Below are 20,226 nucleotides of genomic sequence, written 5' to 3' on the forward strand. Positions count from 1 at the left end.
GTTCATATTTTCCTATCCTGGAGAAAGGCATTCTCACATACAACATGTACCTTACTAGGGGGACACTGCCCATGCTACATTCTTTCTCTTTCCTTCTCCTTCCTTCTGCCTGATAGTGGATGTGATGCTTGGAGGTGCAACAGCCATTTTGTGACCATGTGGTGAGAAACAAGAGGGGGAGGCACGGACAGCTTCAAGTTGTCCCCCAAACTCCTACTGGTACAAGCTGGGTTTTCTGCGACTTGCGACCAAATGCACTCCTGACACAGACTGGGGAGGGGAAGCAGTCTACAATCGTTAGCACTGTGGCTCACGAGTCAGACTGCCTGGGTTTAAATCTGGCCTCCTTTCCACGCCTTCATTCCCTTATCTCCAAAGTGGGGAAAAGAAAAGTGCCTATCCCGTAGGGTTGTCGTAGGATTAAAGAACTGAATCCGTAGGGAGGTCTTAGAGCAGTGCCTGGCAGGGGTAGGGGACGGTAGGTGGGTGGGTGGTGGAGGAGGGAAGAGCTCTTGTCTAAAAGGCAGCACAGGGGCCCTCCTGATGGAGGCGTCCAGCTGCTTGACCATGGTCACAGGAATCCACACGCATGGTGACACAGCATGGAAGCACGCATACACACGCCTGCGTGGGCGCACGCGGGTAAACTTGCTGGCCTCTGAGTGAGGTCCGTGGATTGCACCAGTGTTCACATCCTGGCGTGATCATGCATGATGGTTCTGTGAGCTGTTCCCACTGGTGGAAATGGGTGAAGGTTTGTGGGGTGTCTCTATTATTTCTTACACTGCGTATAATGGACGTCTGCTGTTTGCACCTCCCTGGTATCCAGCCCCCTTTCCTGGAGCAATGATCTGGTTTTCCTTGGGGGATCCACACCCGCCACAGGCTCAGACCCTATGACTTGGAGGGGTCTAGAACCGGACTCTCTTCGTGCCTGAAAGAGGCTCACAGTCCATGCCCTGGCCGTGGGGACTGCCTCAGGATGGGCACGCCACCCCAGCCAGATCCTGGGGATCTGCTGGGGCTCCTGCTGGACTCCAGCAAGAAGAGGTCCCTCTCCTGGGGCTGTCCACAGCTCACGGTCACGTCTGCGGCTGCTGAGGTGTCTTGTCCACAGGAAGAGAGAGCTTCCCAGAGAACGAGCCAGCACCGAGGAGAGGGGAGTCGGACCGTGGCAAGCAAGGCCCTGGCGGGTCCCACTCTGGCCACAGCACTGAGGCTGCCGCCCGTCTCTGCACTCGGCAGTTATGGGAGCCAATGCATTCCCTTTTCCAGGGGGCTTTCGAGGTGGGTTTTGGAAACCTGGAGATTTAACAGCTGAGATGGGAGCAGAAGACACTCTTGACCCCAAATCGCAATGATCGCGGCCACAGCAAACAGGACGGGCCACCCTGGTACTTCCACACCCTCCGAGCCTGTCCCATCCAGCAGCGCCAAAGAGGACGTCATACCATGGTGGGGCACCAGGGCTGGGGAAAGAATGTGGGGTGAACGTGGGATCCCCCTGAGTCACTTCGCTGATGTCCCCAAATGAACTACCCAAACCTTAAAAGATTTTTATCTGATGAGTCAGTGTTTAATACATCTTTCCATTTGTTTTCTCTTAGAATGTACATCTGAAAGCTTTCCTTAGCCCATCATGCCAGAGAATAGTGACTAATTTCTGGTGATAGGTTTTCCTTACCCCGCAAAGACACCACGTGAAACCTATTACAGTGACTAACTGACGCGAGGCAGGACATCGCAGAGACTGTTTCTGGCGCTTCTGCTCGAGGATGCCGTGGCACGGTTTGTTTGGGGTCAACTCGCCCTTGACCAGGCACGTGAGCGAGCAGCATGGCACCGCTCCGCCTCAGGCCTTGCATGAAGCCACGGTGTCCCCGTTCCCCTCTGAGCGCTGTACCGGGATCAGAGACAGATGCGGGGTCCCCCAGAGACCCTGGAAGTCAGTCCACACCTAGTGCAAACGGTCCGTGAAAGGCACAGGAGTGAACGGGAATAGAGGACCCGTCTTGGGATCCACACCAGCCTTCCGGGCTTCCAGGCCATGCTCGGCATTCCAAGCTGCCGGGTGGAGATGGGGCGATGGGGGGGGGGCGCTGCTCCAATCTCCAGGCTTAAAGGCTTATCAGGATTTTGAGGAGGAGACACAGCAATTTGTTGCTTTTGTTATCCTAACGAGTAAAGCCAGTTACACATCCGGGAATACTTTCTCCATCGATTCATTTTAAAATAAGACCGTGGGCAGTTTGATTTGTGATATCCAGGCGCATTTACAGAGTGTGCTGGGTCGTGGGGAGAGAGGCCCACCACATCTGTATTAACAAGAAAGCCCCCCACCCCAGCCTGATACCTGCGCCCCCACCCCTGGCTGCCTAAGGAGCTGGCTGCTTGCAGCTAATTTGCCCGCTGGCCACCTGCCCCTGCTCAAGGGACTGTGGGGAGGAGCTGCACAAGGAGCGGGCAGCAATAATGGCACATCCCGTTCCCTTCACTGACACCAGGCTGGCCGGCATCTCGTGATTCTGAGACAATCAATTGCAAACACAATTCACCTTGTTGAGAAAGCAGCCCCTGGAGACGGAGCTACGACAACCTGCTCCTGGCGGAGAAGCAATGATAAATGTTTGCCCTGGCCGCCCGGCCATGGGCTGCGGGCTGTGTGGGATGCGGCTGACCCCTCAGAGCACAGTGCTCCCTCCCGGCAAGTGGGAAGCCGGCTGGGCTCCAGGCTCCTGGAGCTCGAGCAACAGTGTGCCCAGAGCCACAGGCCTTCTCAGGAGCCCAGACGCCCTCCCGGGACGGGGTAGTCACTGGGCCACCGGGGTGGGGTCACCCGCTCAACTACAGACGCCCGGGGACACCTGAAGTTCAGGACAGGAGTACTTTGTCACTGTAGGCGGCTCCCAGGTGCTGCATGGCGCACAGGGATGCGTGAAAATGTTGTTCCTCTGACCCTCCCGTGTCACTGGGCATCCTGCATTTCTTGGCTACTCCTGGCGGCCCCGGGGGTGCTCGGCTCAGTTCCACCTGCCCAACCCCGGCCAGGGCAGCTGGCCCAGGGACGCTGCCCTATCCCCGCAGGAGACAGGAGTGCAGGGTTGCAATGCTCAAACTGGGGCATGCACGGAAACCCTCCCACACCCCAGGCCCCACCTACAGAGACTGAATCACGGGGGCGGGGGACGCTGAGAGGTTCTAGATTTCTACTGCATTCCCAGGTGCCGCTGCCGGTCCCCAGGCCAGGTCTAGCATCGGCTGGGGGTTCTGGGCCCCCCACACCTCCTGGGACCTTGAGGCTCGTCTTGGCTAAAGGGGAGAGGGAGGGTGCCCGCTTCCTGCAGGGACCTGCTTAGCAAGGGCTGTGGCGCACGGTCACGTGGTCAACATCATTTATGCCAAACTGAAGTCTGGGGGAACACTGGCGCTTGGGTCAGCTCTGAGGGGAACTGAGGCCTGCGGGCACATGGGCTCCCCGCTTGGAGCCGCGGGAGTCTGGCCTCCTCGTGGGCTTCCTACGGGGCTTGGGATAAAATGGAAAGTGTGGCCCGGGAGACCTCGGATGACGGGTCTTCTCTCTGACCTCGTCTCCTGTCCCAGGCCCTCTGCCCATGCCTTTTCCTTCCCCAGTTCCCCTTCCAACACCCCCCCACCCAGACCTTCTCTCGAAGCGGCTCCTCGTCTCGCCTCAGCTCTCGGCCGACAGGTCACCTCCACAGAGGGGCCCTCCCTGACCTACAGGTGCCTCCACGACTCTCCGCGCCCCCGGGCTCCTTCTGAACCTTACTCCCCGCGCTGTGGCGTTATGTACTTGCTTTAGCTTGGCTTTTGTCTGCACCCCCCTCCGCTCCGTGGAGTCCATGAAGCAGGGGCCCTGCTCCCGGGGGTCGCGCGCGGCCTGCAGCGGGCACGTGGCATGCACCTGCCACATGAGCAGCTCTGCGGGGGAGGCCCGTGGGGCCGTCAGGGCTCCCCAAGCATGGGGCCCCCTCTCCCGCTGCCTCCCGCTCCGCAGGGGCCGGGGTCTCACCTGGCTTGGAGCCCTCGTCCACGGAGCCGTTGTAGACCTGGTTGATGAACTCGGGGCGGTTGTCGTTCATGTCGATGACGTAAATGTACAGGTCGATGGGGTTCTCCACCTTGTTGCCGTTCATGTCCACCGCGTGTGCTCTGAGCTGGAAAGCAGCACAGACACCGTCAGCCTTGGGGGCAGCCCAGGGCAGGTTCCTGCCGGCCCACAGCTCGCGGCTGGCACTGACGTAAGGGCCTGGGCCCCTCCAGGGACAGTCTTGGCAGGGGGTGAGCCCAGGACATGCCACAAAACTCCTCTGAGCCTCGGTGTTTTCCTCTGGGGAAACGGGGAAGGGCTAGGAGAGGATCCTTAATTTTTGGATTTTTTTTTTGGTAAAGATTTTATATTTATCCATTTGTGTGTGTGAGAGAGAGAGAGAGAGAAAGTGAGCAGGGGAGGAGCAGAGGGGGAGGGAGAGGGACAAGCAGACTCCCCACTGAACGCAGAGCCTGACCTGGGGTTTGATCCCAGGACCCTGAGGTCATGACCTGAGCTGAACCCAAAAGTCCAACGCTTCACTGACTGAAACACCCAGGTGCCCCAATGTTTGGATTTTTCACTCATTCATTCATTTCATTAATTCATCCAGTCCACCAGGATCTGTCAAGGACGTCCACGTACCAGGCACCGGCTGGACACTGGATTATTGCTCAGGGGCGCAGACACGGCCCAGCCCTGGGGCTTCTCATCGAGAAGACAGATGGACACCAAGAAGGAAGAGAAGGCACATGGAACTTGGGGGAACTGGTAGCGACTGGCTGGGGTTGGGAGGAGGCCAGGTAGGCCTCTCAGAGGAGGTGATGTTTGAGCTGAGGCCTGATGAAGGGGACAGGGAGAAGAACTGGCGTGAGGTCCCCATGGGGGACACGGAGTGGCGGAGGCCTGGGGGCAGCAGCGGGGGCTGGGGAGGGGTCATGCGGGACCTGGGATTTAGGAGAGAACCGAGGGGTGGAAAGGGGCAGGGTGTGCCCGAGGTCTGTCCACATCAGAGCTGTGACTGTCACACATCCCTCTACTGACATCTCATCACCTTGCAAGCTGTTCACACCGGACCTCGAGGTCTCTGCCGCAAGACAGAGCCACACCGAGGGTGCGAGAGGAGTGTGTGCTTGAGGCCTGTGGGTGGGACATGTCTACGGGCTGGGGGGCACGCAATCCTCTCCTCCTTCGTGCCCCGTGTCATGGCCGCTCTGCCTGCCCCAGGGAGGCTTGGGCCGACAGTGTCTACACCAGCCCCGGCGCTTTGGTTCGGTCCCGACAGCCCAGACTGGAATTTTACCCCTGAAGTGTGCTGTTTGAGAAGCTCCAGGCTGGCTTCCCCTAGGAGGTGACCCGCGTTGTCACAAGGACACAGAGTAGGCTGATTCCCGGGGGCCTCGGCCCCTGGTGCCAGAAATGACTGCACACTTGGCACTTCGGCTCCAAGCACCGTGCTGAACGGTCATGCGGCCCCCCTCGTTGTTTCGGCCCCCACCCCCCCGTCCTGCTGTGGAAGCTCTTCCAGCGGCAGCCGGGTGATCCTTCATCTTGTCAAACGCAGCCGCGTGGAGTCTGAGGTCAAGAAGCCACTGAGAAAAGGTACTCGTGAGGTACAATTAACGGTAGCGTCTTCTCACTCGAGCGACACTTCTGGCTTCAGTGCTGTCGGTAGCAGCGGTGGCGGCGGCCTGGCGGGGGGGGCGGGGCTCCTCCTGTCTCACCCGTACCCCATCCCCACATTTTCCATGACGTTTGGGCTTCTGTGGGCAGTCTCCAGGGCTCCCCACCGCCATTCACCTCTCAGGCTGGGCATGCGCTGTGGGCTTCGGGGGGGGGTCCCGTCTTGGTGGAGAGACGAGATGCACCAGGGAAGCCGTCCGTGGGTGCCTTCTGTGACCTGCAAACCTGTGCATCTCATGCAAAAGGAAGTTCCTGCCTCTGCAACGCCGTGAGCAGGACGTCTGTCCCTTCTCACCACGGGAGGGAGATGGAGAAACACCAGCTCAGCGGCTTGGTGTTGCATCTCCGTGGGGACAGGAGCAGGGAGGAACCAGTGCACACCTGCCACCTCTCAGGGGCTCGCTCCGCTTCGTGTCTGAACCGCGGGCCGCCCTTCTCCTCCTGAGGTTCAGACCGCAGAGCCCTCCACGCGGGCCCTGGAGACATCCTGCCATCGCCAGCACCGGTGTGCACCTGCTCAGGGCTGGGCAAGGCCCCCGGAGCCCGCGTGGGGTACCTGCCTCCCGTTCATGAGCACCCGCGACCAGTATTGTCCCGATCTCTATTTCAGAGATGGCGCAAGTGAGGCGCAGGAAGATTAGGAAATTTGCCCAAGACGAGAGCAGTGGCAACACTCAGTAGCAGGTCTGTTTATGGAACCCTCAAAAGAACCTTCTAGAGAATCATCCTGCAAAAGCAAACGTGACTACTCTTTGTTTCGTGCATTTGATCGCCGACGTGCTGTTGGTCTCAGAGTGACCCGTGTCACAGTCCATCAGCTTGCGCTCAGGTGGGGACGTGGTCGAAGTGCCTGAGGGTGTGGGGTGTGGAGCCCTAGAGGTGGACGCAAGGCGGGGTCACCCCGTGAGCAGGCTACGTTTAGACGGTGGGGGGAATGTCTGGGTGGGACAGGGTGGCCTCGTGGCTCTGAACTCACGGTGCTGCCCTGGCTGGCAGGTGCACGGGAGTCGGAAGCAGGAAGTGAGGGCAGATTCAGGGCACAGCTGTTGGCCTGAGAGTGGAGGGGGCCGCGTGTCAAGGAATGCGGGTGTCTTGAGTGGGGAGAGGGGCCCCGGCTGACAGCCAGTGAGGAAAGGGGGATCTGGATCCACCAGAACCTGGATGAGCAGGAAGCAGACGCCTCCAGTAGGCCTCACCTTGATTTCCACCTTCTGAGATCCCAAGGCAGAGCCCACTGGCCTTCCTGACCTAAGAGCCCGGAAATGGGCGTGATTTTAAGCGCTAAGTTTGTGCTGGCTTGTTACTCAGCAGAGGGAGCTAACACTGAAGGCTGGCCCAGCTGCCCCGAAGGCTCTGGTGGGTGTCCTATGAGGGGGCAGCCCTGAGAAGGGCTCACGCCTGAGTCTTCGGAGAGGGGTGAGGATGGCCTAGAGTGGCTTCCCCGCCCTGGGGAAGACGGGAGTCCTCGAGGGCTTCACCACGGTGGGACAGAGAGCTGAAAGACGGAACACGAGCTTTCATTCCAGAATTCGGCAAATGGATCTGGCCGCTCCTCCAATCTGGGTCCTGCCGACTTGTCACCTCATGGGGGCTAGGGGTCACACCGCTGGAGGTGGCAGCCGGGGGTGGCCCTGGGAGACCGTCCTCGCTTCTGTGATGGGGTCTGAGGAGGTTGAGGGGGGCAGCCCCGTGGAGAACGTTTCCTGGTTCACGACGAGTGAGCAGGAAACACTCAATACACAGCGGCCTAGCTGGATTTCTCATCTCCCGAGATGGAAGCTCAGCACGTGGCGGGAGACAGAAGGAACGTGTGCCGAGTGTCTGGAGGAGAGCAGGTCGCCCGGAGGCCCAGACATGGAGCCGAGTGTGCAGAGACAGGTGGACGGTCCCCCACAACAAAGTTCCCTGCTTCCTCTCCGGCCGGCCTGGGTGAGGAGGGGCTGTGGCTTGCAGGCATCCTTGGAGAGGGCTGGCGGCCTCTCCTCCAGGCCCAGCAGGCCACTCCAGATCCCTGGGGACTGCCAGCCCGTGGCCCCCAGTTTTCTGAGGGAGCTGTGGATGCCCCGCATGTCCTGGGCAGAACGGGTGCTGAGCGAGGCGGAGTCACATCGGGCAAAAGGAACAAACAGAAATGGAGGTGAGCGTGAGAGGCGCACGAGGGCTAGGCCGCTGTGCAGGACGCCGGCCGCTGCCTCGACACTTGGTGGACCGACAATCCTGCCCGTGAGCAGGAGGCAAGTAGGTGACACTCACTCCCTGGAGTGGCCTTGCGCCTTGGGCTGAACCGTGTCGGCCGGCGGCGGCCCCGGTTGTTCCGGCGGGCAGCAGGAGGGCTGAGCCGGACCCTCACCAGGGAGCCGGGACTTCCAGGGCTCACTTTGGTGTGAAATGCTGAGAAGCCGTTCACCAGAAACACCAAAAGCAGGTCTCCTTTTGAGCTCAAGGTTTCAAAAGTAATTAAAATAAAATGAGAGGGAGAGTCTTCCCACTCAGTGTGGGTTCTCTCGGGTAGATCTGCAGTCAGCAGGCGCTGGGGCCGCGTCCTCCGAATCAGGCTTGGCTGACACCGCGCCAGCGCTGCCCGTCCCCAGAGAGGGCCGGTTTCACAGCCTGAGACCGTGCAGCCCGTGGGCCCCATGCTCGGGAGGGACCGTGTGTGGTTAAATGCTCTGCTGTCACTGTCTTGAAATCCTTAGTCCAGATGAGAGCCCCCCACTTCATTCTGCACTGGGACCTGGACTCTGTAGCCATCCTGACCTCAAGAGCTGAGCCGGGCCCAGCCCGGGGCGTCCCTTCCCGCCCGGTTCAACAGGGCCGTGGCACGCAGAGCGGCCGGCACCGCAGGGCAGCCTGGCCCAGGGTTTATGACAAAGGCTTTCGTTCAGTCTGGAAGGTCCATAAGAAACAGCCAGATGTATGGTGACTAACATAACATAATAAAAAATTAAAAGAAACAGCCAGAGAAGGCACCCATACTGGGGACAGCAGGGGTCGCTGGAGCCCCAAGGAAGGCAGGAGAGGTGCCCCTCTGAGAGCTCCCCGTCCCCAAACCGCTGAAGCAACCGTGTGACATTCCAGCAGACACCAGAGCCGCCTGGGGCCAGGCCCACTGTCAGGCCTCTGGAGAAGCGTGGGGCTCCTAGGCCCAGGAGGAGGGGCTCTATCTAAGCCACCGTGATAATTAAAGGCAGATCTGTCTAATCCTAAACGAGGTGAACATGGGCATCAGCAAGTGACCTCCCTGTGGGGCAGTTCGGAGACAAAGCCTTCGATGCCAGAGGGGGCTCTCGAGGTCATCGGGTAATCAGGGATGAAGACTGCAGGGCAGAGGGAGCCCTGACCAGGGGGCGAGGCTGCGAGCCAGCAGCCCCCCTTCCTTTTCTTCTCACTTGCTGGAAACATTTGCTCATCCCCAACCACTGGCTGAGCATCCCCTTACACTCCGGGGCACAAATGCCTGGAACAAGGCATTCTAGAAGGGGCAGGTGACTCTGGGAGGGTAGACCGGCCACAGGGCAGGAGGGAGAGAGAAGGGAAGGGAGGAGGGGTGGTCCGTCCCCACTGTCTGGCCCCTGGTAAGTGTTTGGTGTGGGAAGGACCACGCCTTATTTCACCAGTGCCTGGGAGAAGGCTCCCGGGAGCCCCTTCGGGGGAAGGCACCCCTGGAACTGCCTGCCTGGAAGCCAGCGGCCAAGTGCGCCCGAGTGTCAGCGGCCACCTGCTCCCCGGGTCCCTATGTTGCATGTTCCCTCCACATTCCCTAGCCCCGTGAACAAAATCATCAGCCTGGCTCAGAAAAGATATGATGATTTTCCTTTAGATACTCATGCATCCAAGGGATGCTGGTTTTTCCAACCAGCTAACAACACAATCTATTTTCCTTGTACCTCCTTCTCCCTGACCCTGGCTCCCACGGTCTGAGAGGCAGTCAGGATGGCAGCCACATGCCCATTTCCAATGGCGTCTCTAGCGCAGGACGCAGAGGGGTGTCAGTATCTACACCCACTCCTCTCAAGGCCTGTGGTCCGGCAGCTGAAGAATCTGGGGACACAGCCTTTCTTAAGGGCTTCAGGCCAAGGGGCTTTGATGCCTCTTAATTCCAGGACAGGGTCAACTCCCCTAGAGTGGGGCCATGTTTAATCATGTTATCACTGGAGACCTACTGGCAACCACAGGACCTGAGACATACTAGATGCTTGAGAAATGTTCCCTGGATGGATGGATGGATGAGTGGGTGGGTGGATGGATGGGCAGATGCATGGACAGAACAGATGAATGGAGGGATGAATGGATGGATGGATCAGTGGGTGGGTGGATGAAGGAAGGAATGGATGGACAAATGGATGGATGGATGGATGTGTAGATGGATAAAAGAATGGACGGACTAAGGAAGGAATGGATGGAGGAATGGATGGGTGGATGGATGTGAGATGAAGTGGGAAACACAAGAGGTAAGAGTCTAGAAGTATGAGCAAGATATCTCTTGGAAGCTGCTCTGTAGAGGGATGTTTGGGTCTAGTGAACTGGGAATTTCTAGAGCTTTGATTCCATACCTGTGTCTGTACTATTGGAGAAAACCATAGGGTGGGCAGAACTTTCTCATCCATGTCACTAGCCTCTGTGCAGTTGAACCCATTGGGACGTGGGCAACAAGTCTGAGACAGGAAACCCTGTGACTAAGAGAGGGTGGACCAGCCTCCCCACTGGGGCTTCCCCAGGTCCAATCAGCCGAACACCCTACTTCTGATGGGGTGTCAGACGTCCCTTGGGGGATGCCACCATTGTCAACAACGGGGTCAACCTCTTCCACCAACTCCCTCCCTCTGTAAATGGCTAGTGTGCATCCCCGGAGGCCCCGGCTCTGTTCTTGGGCCTGGGGATGTGGTATGGACAGACTGATGGCTCCGTGCTGCATGGAGTCTTCCCACTAGTACCAGGAGGTGCCTGATGGCCCCGAGCAGATGACCAGGGAGCAGCAGTGTGTTGGGCCATAGTCGGCACCGTGGGCTGAAGTCAAGTGAAATTTGGGCTGATTACATCCACATCAGGGCAAGCAGCTGAGAATTCCTTCTTCTCAAATGATGGTCTTCATTTCCAAATTACAGCCGAGGCCCTGGACGTTCAGCTGTCACGATGACAATTGCAAACATGCACACGGGCCTTACCAAGCGCTGGGTTCTGCCCTCCATGCTTCACGCACGTTAACCCCCGAGTCCTCCCACCCGGTGAGGGGGCCATGGTCCTCACTGCTGCCTCCAGCTCGTACCACCTCCAGCTGGTGCGGACGAGGAGGCAGGGCCCGGACAGGAGACTGGCCATTAGGCTGGAGGACACGAGACCCCGCTGTTTCCACCTGAGCTCCGAGACCCCTCGCCTGGGCCACCGCGCCAGTGAGCCCCAGCAGGAGAGGAGCCAGGAGGCCCTGGATGCCAAGCCCCACAACCTAGATTTTCAGGTCTGTTTCTCCGAGATGGAGCTGCTGCAGGAGCGTTATCCCAGAGCAGTGGAGGATGGGGCTGCTGACAGAGCCGGCTTTAGGAAAAGGGCCCGAGTGTCCCAGCAGCCATGCAACCCCTCTCCCATCAGGAGTAACCAGATCCTGGGAGCACACGTGGTTCCAGAGCTTCTAGACCAAGCGTCCTTCCGGTGTGGTCCAGACCTTGCTGGCTTTGTCCGGGGACGTGCTAGAGGTGCAATGTCTTGGGCCCACCTGAGTGCACAGAATGAGCCACCCCAGGGTGGTGCCCAGCCCTGAGGCCAAGTCCAGTGCAGCTCACGCCCGCGTTCTCCCTCCGAAGGTAGGAGGTACTCACGTGGTAGGAGGCCCGCTCCTCCCGGTCCATGGGCCGGGTGACGTACATCCGGCCAGACATGGAGTCGATGCTGAAGACCTCCATGGGGGGCTGGTCGGCGCCCACGCCCGTGATACTGTACCGGATGGGGATGTCGTTGTCTTTGTCAGACCGGATCTGGGAGGAGGAGCAAGAGAAGAGACCTGTCAGCCTGCCACAGGGAGCAGGGGCCACGCTCCCTCAACTTACGCTCACCCCACCCTGGATTTCTGTGCCCGTGGCCATCTCTCAAGTTGGGACCACAGCCAATGCTTTGTCCACTGTGGGAACTGGAAGGGTCGTCAGCAGTCAGGGAGTTAGGGCGTGCCACCGACTACACGTCTAGCGGCCCCCCCGGGAACGGGGAAAGAGAAGACACAATAGTGCAAGTTGAAGTCTCTGCAGGGAGCGTGGGACACACGGTAGAGACTGCCAACACCGCTGAGGAAGACTGGAAACGATGGTGGGACATGGCTGCGGCCCTGACGCAAACGTTGCTAGTGTCTGCCATCAGACTGGGGAAAGATGCAGGAGGGACAAGGGAGCAGACGCCACAGAGTCCAGCGGGAAGAGAGGCTGGGACCTGGCACATTTCCACCCTAAGTTTTCACCCGTGTCCCATCTTCTCGCTCCTTTGATGGAGGCACCAGGGGACAGGACCTGGTCTCTGAGGGGCAGGAAGGCCCCCGACCAGCCTGAAGACACAGATCTCACATTGAATTTCACATTGAAGCCTGTTGTCAAGATGGCTACAGCACTATATACACACAGAAGTATTTTCACAGAGAAGCGGAATGTTGTTGAAAAAACAATTTAATAACGTTTCTCTGGCTCCCAGCTCCCGAGGAAGTTATTGAGGTCTGACTGAGGAAGAGCGAGACAAGCTCACAGTTCTGTGTTCTCCAGGGGCCGGGGGACCAGGTGACAGGGTAAGAACGTTAGTCTTTGGGAGACAAAAAGGACAACAGTAGAATTAAAAATAAGATGTACAGTTTGGTGACAGATGGTGACTGCACTCCTTGTGGCAAGTGTTTCATAATATAAATACTTGTCTAGTTACCTGACATTCAGGTGTGTGTTGTCCACCTGAGAGTAACATAATACTGCATGTGAATTATACTTCAATAAAGAATTAAAAAAATAGGATGTATATCTTCCATTTAGAGGAAGCAAAAGCTCTTGCAATGATAAGGGGCACCCGATGGGAACGGGGTCGCCAACTGCAAGGTCACTGGCTTCTCTGAGCCATGGGAAAATAAACCACAGAGATTGAAAAGATCTGATGGATAAGGTCAAACTAACAGATTGGAATTCAACTTTGAATACAGTTGACTCTTGGACACGGGTTTAGACAGTGCTGGTCCATTTGTACACAGATGTTTGTTGATAAATACGGTATAGTATTTTCCCTTCCTTATGATTTCCTTAACGACACTGTCTTTCCTCTAGCTGACTTTGTTGTAAACATACAGTTAACACACATAACATACAATATATGTGTTCATCGACTGTTGATCTTGTTGGTAAAGGTTCTGGTTGACAGTGGGCTGTTAGCAGTTAGGTTTTTGGGGAGTCAGAAGTTAACATGCGGATTTCTGGCTGTGCCAGGGCCAGTGCCCTGACAATCCTGCATCATTCAGGGGTCAACCGCACACCTTTACAAAATACAGCTTCTTTTTTTTTTTTGGAAATCAAGCGGTGGGGCCATAACAACATTTTATAACAAAATGGACCACAATGAAAGCCTCGGCTCTACATAGCAGAGTTGGCCCGGACGTTTTATTACAAGACTGCAGTTAAACTTGAATGAAGACCCCGCCCCCCGAGGTCATGGACACAGAGGACAGATGGGTGCTCGCCAGACCTGGGGGTGCGGGGTGGGCAAGGTGAGTGAAGGTGACACTGGGGCACACTTCCTGGTCTGGAGTAAGTGAGTCATGAAACGAGACGGACACCAAGGTGGCCACAGCTCATGGGACTCAACAGCATCTTTGCCTGTCCCCGAAGTTCTCATCACAAGGAAGTCTGTTTGTACCCATGCAAGATGACAGAAGTTGAGTAGACATCTTGGGTGATGATTTGGAAATGTACCCCCTCCCCACTCCACATACTCTTCCCCTCCCCCCCACATACCCCTCCCCCACCCTTAGCCCCTCCCNTCCCTGGCTCTGCCCTGAGCAGCACACACCCAACAGGGTTTCAGGCAAGGCCACTGAACGAACTGCCAGGGCCAGGGCTGGGGACACACGTCATTCCGTGCTGTCCCCTTCCCTGCCCCCCACAAGCGATGACACGCTGGGTCCCATGCCTGCTGCCCCCTGCCTGCTCGCCCGCTACCAGCGCTGGGCGCCCCAGGACAGGTGTGCACCCTGTCTTCATCACCCATCACCCATCAGCCGTCAGACAGAAGAGCCGTGTCTGAGCAGCGCAGCGCGGCAGCCGTGTCCAGGGAGACGTGCCCTGTGGGAGGGCAGGTGCTCTTCTGGCCACCTGGCTCCAGCCCCAGGGGTCGGTTCACAGGAGGGCAGCCCTTCGAGGCCGAGAGCCACCTTTTCTCCCTCACTGGAGGGAGTTGGTGCCAAGGTGTGGTCGCCGGGGAAACGGGGTGGTGGACAGTCTGGGTCCCGGAGAGGAAGGCCCTCCTGCTACCTGCCCCTGAGCTCTTGCTCGGTGTGTGGGGGACCAGTCACAGCAGATCAGACCCCGTTTTGAGACAGGGACCTGCGTAATTAATGGAAAAAACTCAAGGCTAGCTGTCTGCGAAGCACCAGTCTACCTTCTGGGAGTGAAGAAAGTTCTGGAAAGGTCAGTGAGTTCTGCACTGGAGTACATGGTAGGTCCCAAACTCGTAGCTGAGCTGCACTGGATAGAGGAGGCCCCTGGGTTGGAGCCAGGTGGTCCTCCTGAGGCGGGGCTGTGACACAGCCCACCCGCCCAGCACACTTCTGCCGTGTTCTGGTGCACGGCACCAGACTGCCCATCCTTCATGGGGAAATTTAATTATGAAACCACTGAGAAGAACCCACCACTTATTTAAAGAGGTTTTATTTTTTGCAAAGGAATCTGATTACATTTTGACCACCGGGGGCCTTTGCGTAATTCCCCGGGTGCCGCTCTGTGTGCATGTCCGGGACTCTGCACTGGCTCGGGATGCTCTGAGCTCCCCCACAGTTTACCACATTAAGAAGAAATACTGTACAAATGAATTCACCAGATCAGGGGAGAGCAGTTTCCCCTTGATTTGTGTCTGGAAAATGAGAAAAACATCACAGCAGCATACGATAGGGCCATGAATAAAGAACACAGACAGGCATTTCCATCACCCACCTCACTTTTACGATGCCACGGAGAATTATGCTCTTTTGCATTTGTTATTAAAGGACAGAACAGATGGTAAGAGGTTAGTTTAAAGTGACGTCTACATTAAAGTAACTTATGGTGCCGGGCGATTGTGTTCACTCGGGGACTTCTGCCGCACATGCGGCTGGATCCTCCCTCCCCTTTTGCACCCGGCGTCCTGGAAGGTGCTGGCTCTGTGTCCTCAGGGCCTTGCCTGGCCGCTGTGTGGCCTCCCCGGGACTCCTGTCCTAACATTTCAAAGCTGCTTCCAAGTCCTTGGGCTCAAGCTCTCTGTGAGGGTGTAAGTCTTCAGTGAAGTGTTCCAGCTCTTTCTCCTCGTTTGGGATTAAACCTGGAGCCTTTCCCAGGGAAACAGATTGCACACCCTCATTTTCGTTACCTGTTGGGACTTCTGAGTTGCCGTGGTCCCCACTTCTCCAACCCCTGAGAAGCACTGAATCATGATGGCAGCTGTGCCCACCCCGTCGGCCCCGGACTGTGCAGGATGCAGGCAGGCGGATCGACGCTCAGCCGTGGCTGCGGCTAGCCAAGAGAGGCAATTTTCTTTTAACACTCGACTCCCACCAGAGCCCAGAGGTAAGAGAACGATTTCACTAGATGTGTTTGTAGCTCCCGTGTGGCCGCGGTGGGGCCCCAGCTCTGATTGCTGGGGCTTCTTGGTTCTCACGCCGACAGAGAATCAGGTCACCTCAGGCTGTGTGTGTCTGCTGTCCTGTCTGCCTTGCATGAACGTTCGCCTGTCCTTCCTCCCTTCCCATGTGAGTACTAAGGACAGTCGGCGCTCTTCTCTGGGCCAGAGGAACACGCATAGGGCAGGCTTGGTCTGCCAGGATGGCGTGTGCAGGCCTGGCACTGTGCATGCAGGGGGTGCTCAGTAAACACTGGATGGACAAACGGAACTAGGACACACGGCCTGGGGGCAGGGGGCAGGCAGACGAGGAAGCAGATGGCCAGGGTCACTGCCAGGTGCCCAAGGGAAGCCTAAGGCCATGGTGGGTGGGTGGCAAGAAGGGTGTTTCCTTCCTAGAGGAAACAGGGCTTCTCTGAGCCCCATAGGACGAGGGAGCAAGCATGCACAGATGTGGGGAGCGAGGGCTGAGGGGGCGTCAGGCAGGGGCAGGCAGCAGCACAAGGATCCCAAGGTGGGAGAGAGAAGGTCCACCTGGGGCCCTCACTGGCTGCTGGACGAGGGAGGAAGGGAATGAACGGAGAAATGAGACAGGGGAGGTGAGACAGGGAGAGGAGCGAGGTTTGGTCACCACTCACCTCCCCCAGAGTGGAGCCCGGAGCAGAAGAGGGGGGATCCTGGGAAGCTCTGCTGCTCCCTCACCTGCCCTTGTGGAAACCTCTGGGAGCCTGGGGGGCGGGGGAGGAGTCAGAGTAGGAGTGTGGCCACCTCTGCCTTCCATAGGCCTCCGGAAGGACCTGTGGAGGCTGGGGGAGGGGCTGGCACACAGCGGGGCGTGCTCCCTCCTTGCCCACCAGCATGGCAGGGTTGACTGAGTTCGTCTTTGCCCAAATCAGGGCTTCCTCCTCCAGGTCCTTATTCCACAGAAGTCTCCACTGTTAGCCGTGCAGGAATCTCCGCCCCATCCCGGAGCTCCTTAAGGGATCCCTGAAGAGGGATCCCAGAACGTCCAGCCCGACCCGACCACCTTATCCAGTCCATTCTGCATAAGGGGGCACCGAGGACCAGAGAGGCACAGGGTGAGACAAGGTTCCACAAGTAACTGGGGACCAAGAGTGGAGTCACCTGCCTTCCTAAGGAGCCTCTGAACACAGCCAGGGAGGCCGAGGATGCGGGTCCCACGGCAGTGCCAGACAGGGGCAGCCTAGGAGGTCTCCGTGACCCCCAGCGTGACGCTCCTGGCTGCCGGTCTCCCTCAGGGTGCAGGGACAGTGGAAGCGCATGTTTGAAAAAGTCACCATGACTCTGAGGTCTGGGCCGAGAGCATCACTTCAGCTGCTCTTGAAAGCGATTATGCAGTTGTAACCAACGTCTGCGCGAGTCCCTTCCAGCTCGCTGCAAAGTTTAATGAGAGCCCTTTGCCACGACGCTGGGGAGGGAGCGGGGTCTGGCGATGATCAAACAGTTTTCATCAAATTAACGGGACAAACTTGGGCCGCGGGCGAGGGAGGATTCTTACTTTCCCCCAACTCTCCCTTGACTCCAGAACATCACCATACGAGGCCGTGAAGATGTTTGCATTTCTTGCATTTTATCAAGTATTTTCCATGTGTGATAAAATCCAGACTTCAATTATTTCAATTAGGTTCTTGTAATGAGCAGAAAAACCCAGAATGTGATAGGAAAAGGCATTTGTTGTGTAACAGTGACACTATGACACAGTACCATTCACGACTCCTTTGAGTTTGACAAATCATGAAAAAATCCTCAAAGTCATATGAATACTAATGAAAGCCATGAATATGTTCTTACAAAATTTGCCTGGTGGGGAAGAGTGAATGAGATGCTTCTCAGAAATGCCCTTCAGGTTGCACCAAATTAATGAAGACAGGGAGCTACTTAATCCGCGGTGTGGGGTTACACAAGATCCTGCTGCTGGCCATGGGAATGGCTGTGTCCACTCCTGGTTCTGGGAACAGAGGCCTGGTTTCCTTGGGGGATCACTGTTCCCCATTGTGAGTGGTCCTGGGGAGACGGTCAACATGCTCTACCCGCCCCCAGCCAACAGGCAGGCCCACGGGCCAAGAGGGCCAATCAGCTTCTCTTTCCCAAATGTGGATCTTTTTTTAAAAGAATTTTAAAAAATGTGTTTATTCGAGAGAGAGCGAATGAGCGTGAGCGTGAGTCGGGGGAGGGGCAGAGGGAGAGAATCTTAAGCAGGCTCCATGCTGAGCATGAAGCCCAAAGCAGGGCTTGATCTCACGACCCTGAGATCGTGACCTGAGCCCAAAGCAAGAGTTGAATGCCTAACCAACTGAGAGACCCAGGTGTTCCCCAAACGTGGATCTTGAAACAAGGAGTCAAGGTGGAAAATCTGGCTGGGGCCCCTCCACCACCACAGTGCCATCTTGGTGTCAAGACCCAGAGTCTTGGGACCGCCTGGTGGGTCCGCCTTCCCTTCCTGTCCTTAGCAGCCCAAGATCCTCCCGGCATGTTCTTTCTGCTTTCAGAAGCTGGGCGCTTCCCCGTTGCACTAGGTCAAACCCCTGCCTGACCCCAGTGCTGTCCGCAGAGCCCTCACTCAGCACTGGGCAGGTAAGAGCTAAGTGGAGGTGGGGTCCCTGGGGTGCTCAGGTATCAGCCTATGGTACCTCCCCATAGAGGCCCACCCTGACCTCTCCATCCTGGGGTCGGAGTGGTGTTCCTTGCGGCAGAGACCTAGACGAGGATGCTTATGTGAGTGACTGACTGGGAAGAGGAGAAGGGGCATGAGGGAGAAGGCAGACATGGTGTCAGCTGGGGGCTGGTCTCAGCCTCACCCCAAAGGCGGAAGTAGTCGCTGTCCTGGGGTGCGGTCCTGCAGCAGAGACAGCCCAGCCTTGGGGCAAGGAAGCTGGTTTCTGTGGGCCGGCCCAGGGTGAGGGGGCCCCTCCCGGGCGTCTTCCAGTGTGGCGTGGTCAGCCCTCCGTGGAGGTGTCCAGCTGTGAACCGTTAGCAGGACCCAGCGCGGGAGGGCATGGTGCACCGGCCTGTAGGGATCTGAGCCGTACCAGTGGTGCAGGCTACACCCTGCTTAACTGTCTTCACTGCCCTGTCATTACCAGCTTTTTCCTGTGTATTTTTGTTGTTGCTGACTGCCTTCCTTCTGTCCCCCACTAGGCTGTACGCTCAGGAGAGAGGGTCATCGAGTGACCCGCACAGCCCTCGGCCTGGGGTGGTGTCCAGTCAGAGGCAGGTGCCGGGACAGCCTCCTGGAAGACGCGGCAGCTCCGAGCAGAACGGTCTGGGGCAGGTCTGTGGCTCCCGGGATGCTGCCCGACCCCGATCGCTAACAAGGGCTGTCGTCTGCACAGAAGCAGAGCGGAGAGAGTCTCCTTCCAGTGACTCGAGCCAGGAAGAGCCTCGTCTGTCAGGGAGCCCAAGACAGAAAGCAGAGTCCATGGGAGAGACAGGTTCTGCTCGGGGCTTTCTGCCTCAGTCGGATCAAGTCAGGGCTCAACGGAACGGATGCCATGACAGGCGGGCTCGGCGTTCCCTCGGGTTTGTCGTCCACACCGTGCTCCTTGTCATTCTGGTCTTCCAGACGAAGGGCCGAGGCTCTGGGCGGAACTCTGCCTTGTGAATACTTAATGTGTGTTCCCTGCGTGTCTCTGGGAGGCCCTGCCCACACAGTCTGTTTCACTACAACAGGACGTGTCTGCTGTGGCGTGCTGGCCCCGGGCGGGGGATAACGAATGAGGCCAGACAGGATCCAGTCCTGGGGAACGTGGGGCAGGGAGGGGAGATGGAGGTGGGGGCACCCAGGCCCCGGGCGCAAGCCCCGAGGGGCAGGTCCCAGCAGTGGGATGGAGGCCGGCCCCCAGCCCCCGAAGGAGAGGAACAGTGGGGTGTGCTGTGAGCTGGCGTTCGGGACATCGAGGGGGGATGAGGCTGGCTGTAGGTGGGATGGGGCAACAAGGCAGCCACCAGCCCTGGGGTGTCTGTGAGGACTACCCCTGCCTGCCTTGCTTCCTGTGGGCCAATGGGGAGGGCCTCCTCCTTCTGCAGGGAGGGCCCGTCGCCCAAGCTGGGCCAGTGGTAGTGACTCCTGCTGGCATGAGAATCTCCTCCTTATTCTGCTTATCCTGTTCCTCTGGCAAGGGCTCCACAGGGACACAGGACAGGGGCCCTCGCCTCCTCTCCAGCTCTCCACCTTGGTCAAGTCATTTGCCCTCTTGTTGTCTGGTCTTTGTCTGGAGATGGGATCCTGATGCCGGTCTTGCAGAGTGGTGGTCAAGAGCATATGAGAGATGGCCGGTGATGATCTGTATTGTGTCTGACTGGTATGCAGTACTGAGGGCTGAGTACTCTGTGTAGTCAGTTCCAAGGGCTGAGCACTGTGCTTAGTCAGCACTAAGTACTATGTTTATTCAGGAATGAGGATTAAGTACTGTGCTTCCTCAGTACTGAGGGCTGAGTGCTATGATTATTCAGGATCTTATATGGTGTTTAGTCAGTACCCAGGGGAGAGTAATGTGCTTTGTCATACTGATGGCAGAGTACTGTGCTTATCCAGTACTAAGTACCATGTTTGGTCAGTACCAAGGTAGTACTATGCTTAGTCAGTAATGAGTACTGTGCTTCGTAATGAGGGCTAAGTACTGTGCTTTCTCAGTACTGAGTACTGTGCTATGTTA

General features: G+C 57.5%; 1 protein-coding gene across 1 annotated transcript in view; it reads right to left on the reverse strand.

Annotated features, from left to right (window-relative positions):
• CDH4 (cadherin 4) overlaps positions 1 to 20,226 on the reverse strand; it is a 551,768-nt gene that overhangs the window by 49,177 nt on the left and 482,365 nt on the right. The window contains exons 4-5 of the mRNA XM_034641573.1: positions 11,545 to 11,700; positions 4,031 to 4,175 (exon numbers count right to left, since the gene is read on the reverse strand). Coding sequence (XP_034497464.1) covers positions 4,031 to 4,175; positions 11,545 to 11,700 — 301 coding nt within the window. The remainder of the gene's footprint in view (positions 1 to 4,030; positions 4,176 to 11,544; positions 11,701 to 20,226) is intronic.

The sequence above is a fragment of the Ailuropoda melanoleuca genome, chromosome 13, assembly GCF_002007445.2.
Source record: "Ailuropoda melanoleuca isolate Jingjing chromosome 13, ASM200744v2, whole genome shotgun sequence".
Lineage (NCBI taxonomy): Eukaryota > Metazoa > Chordata > Mammalia > Carnivora > Ursidae > Ailuropoda > Ailuropoda melanoleuca.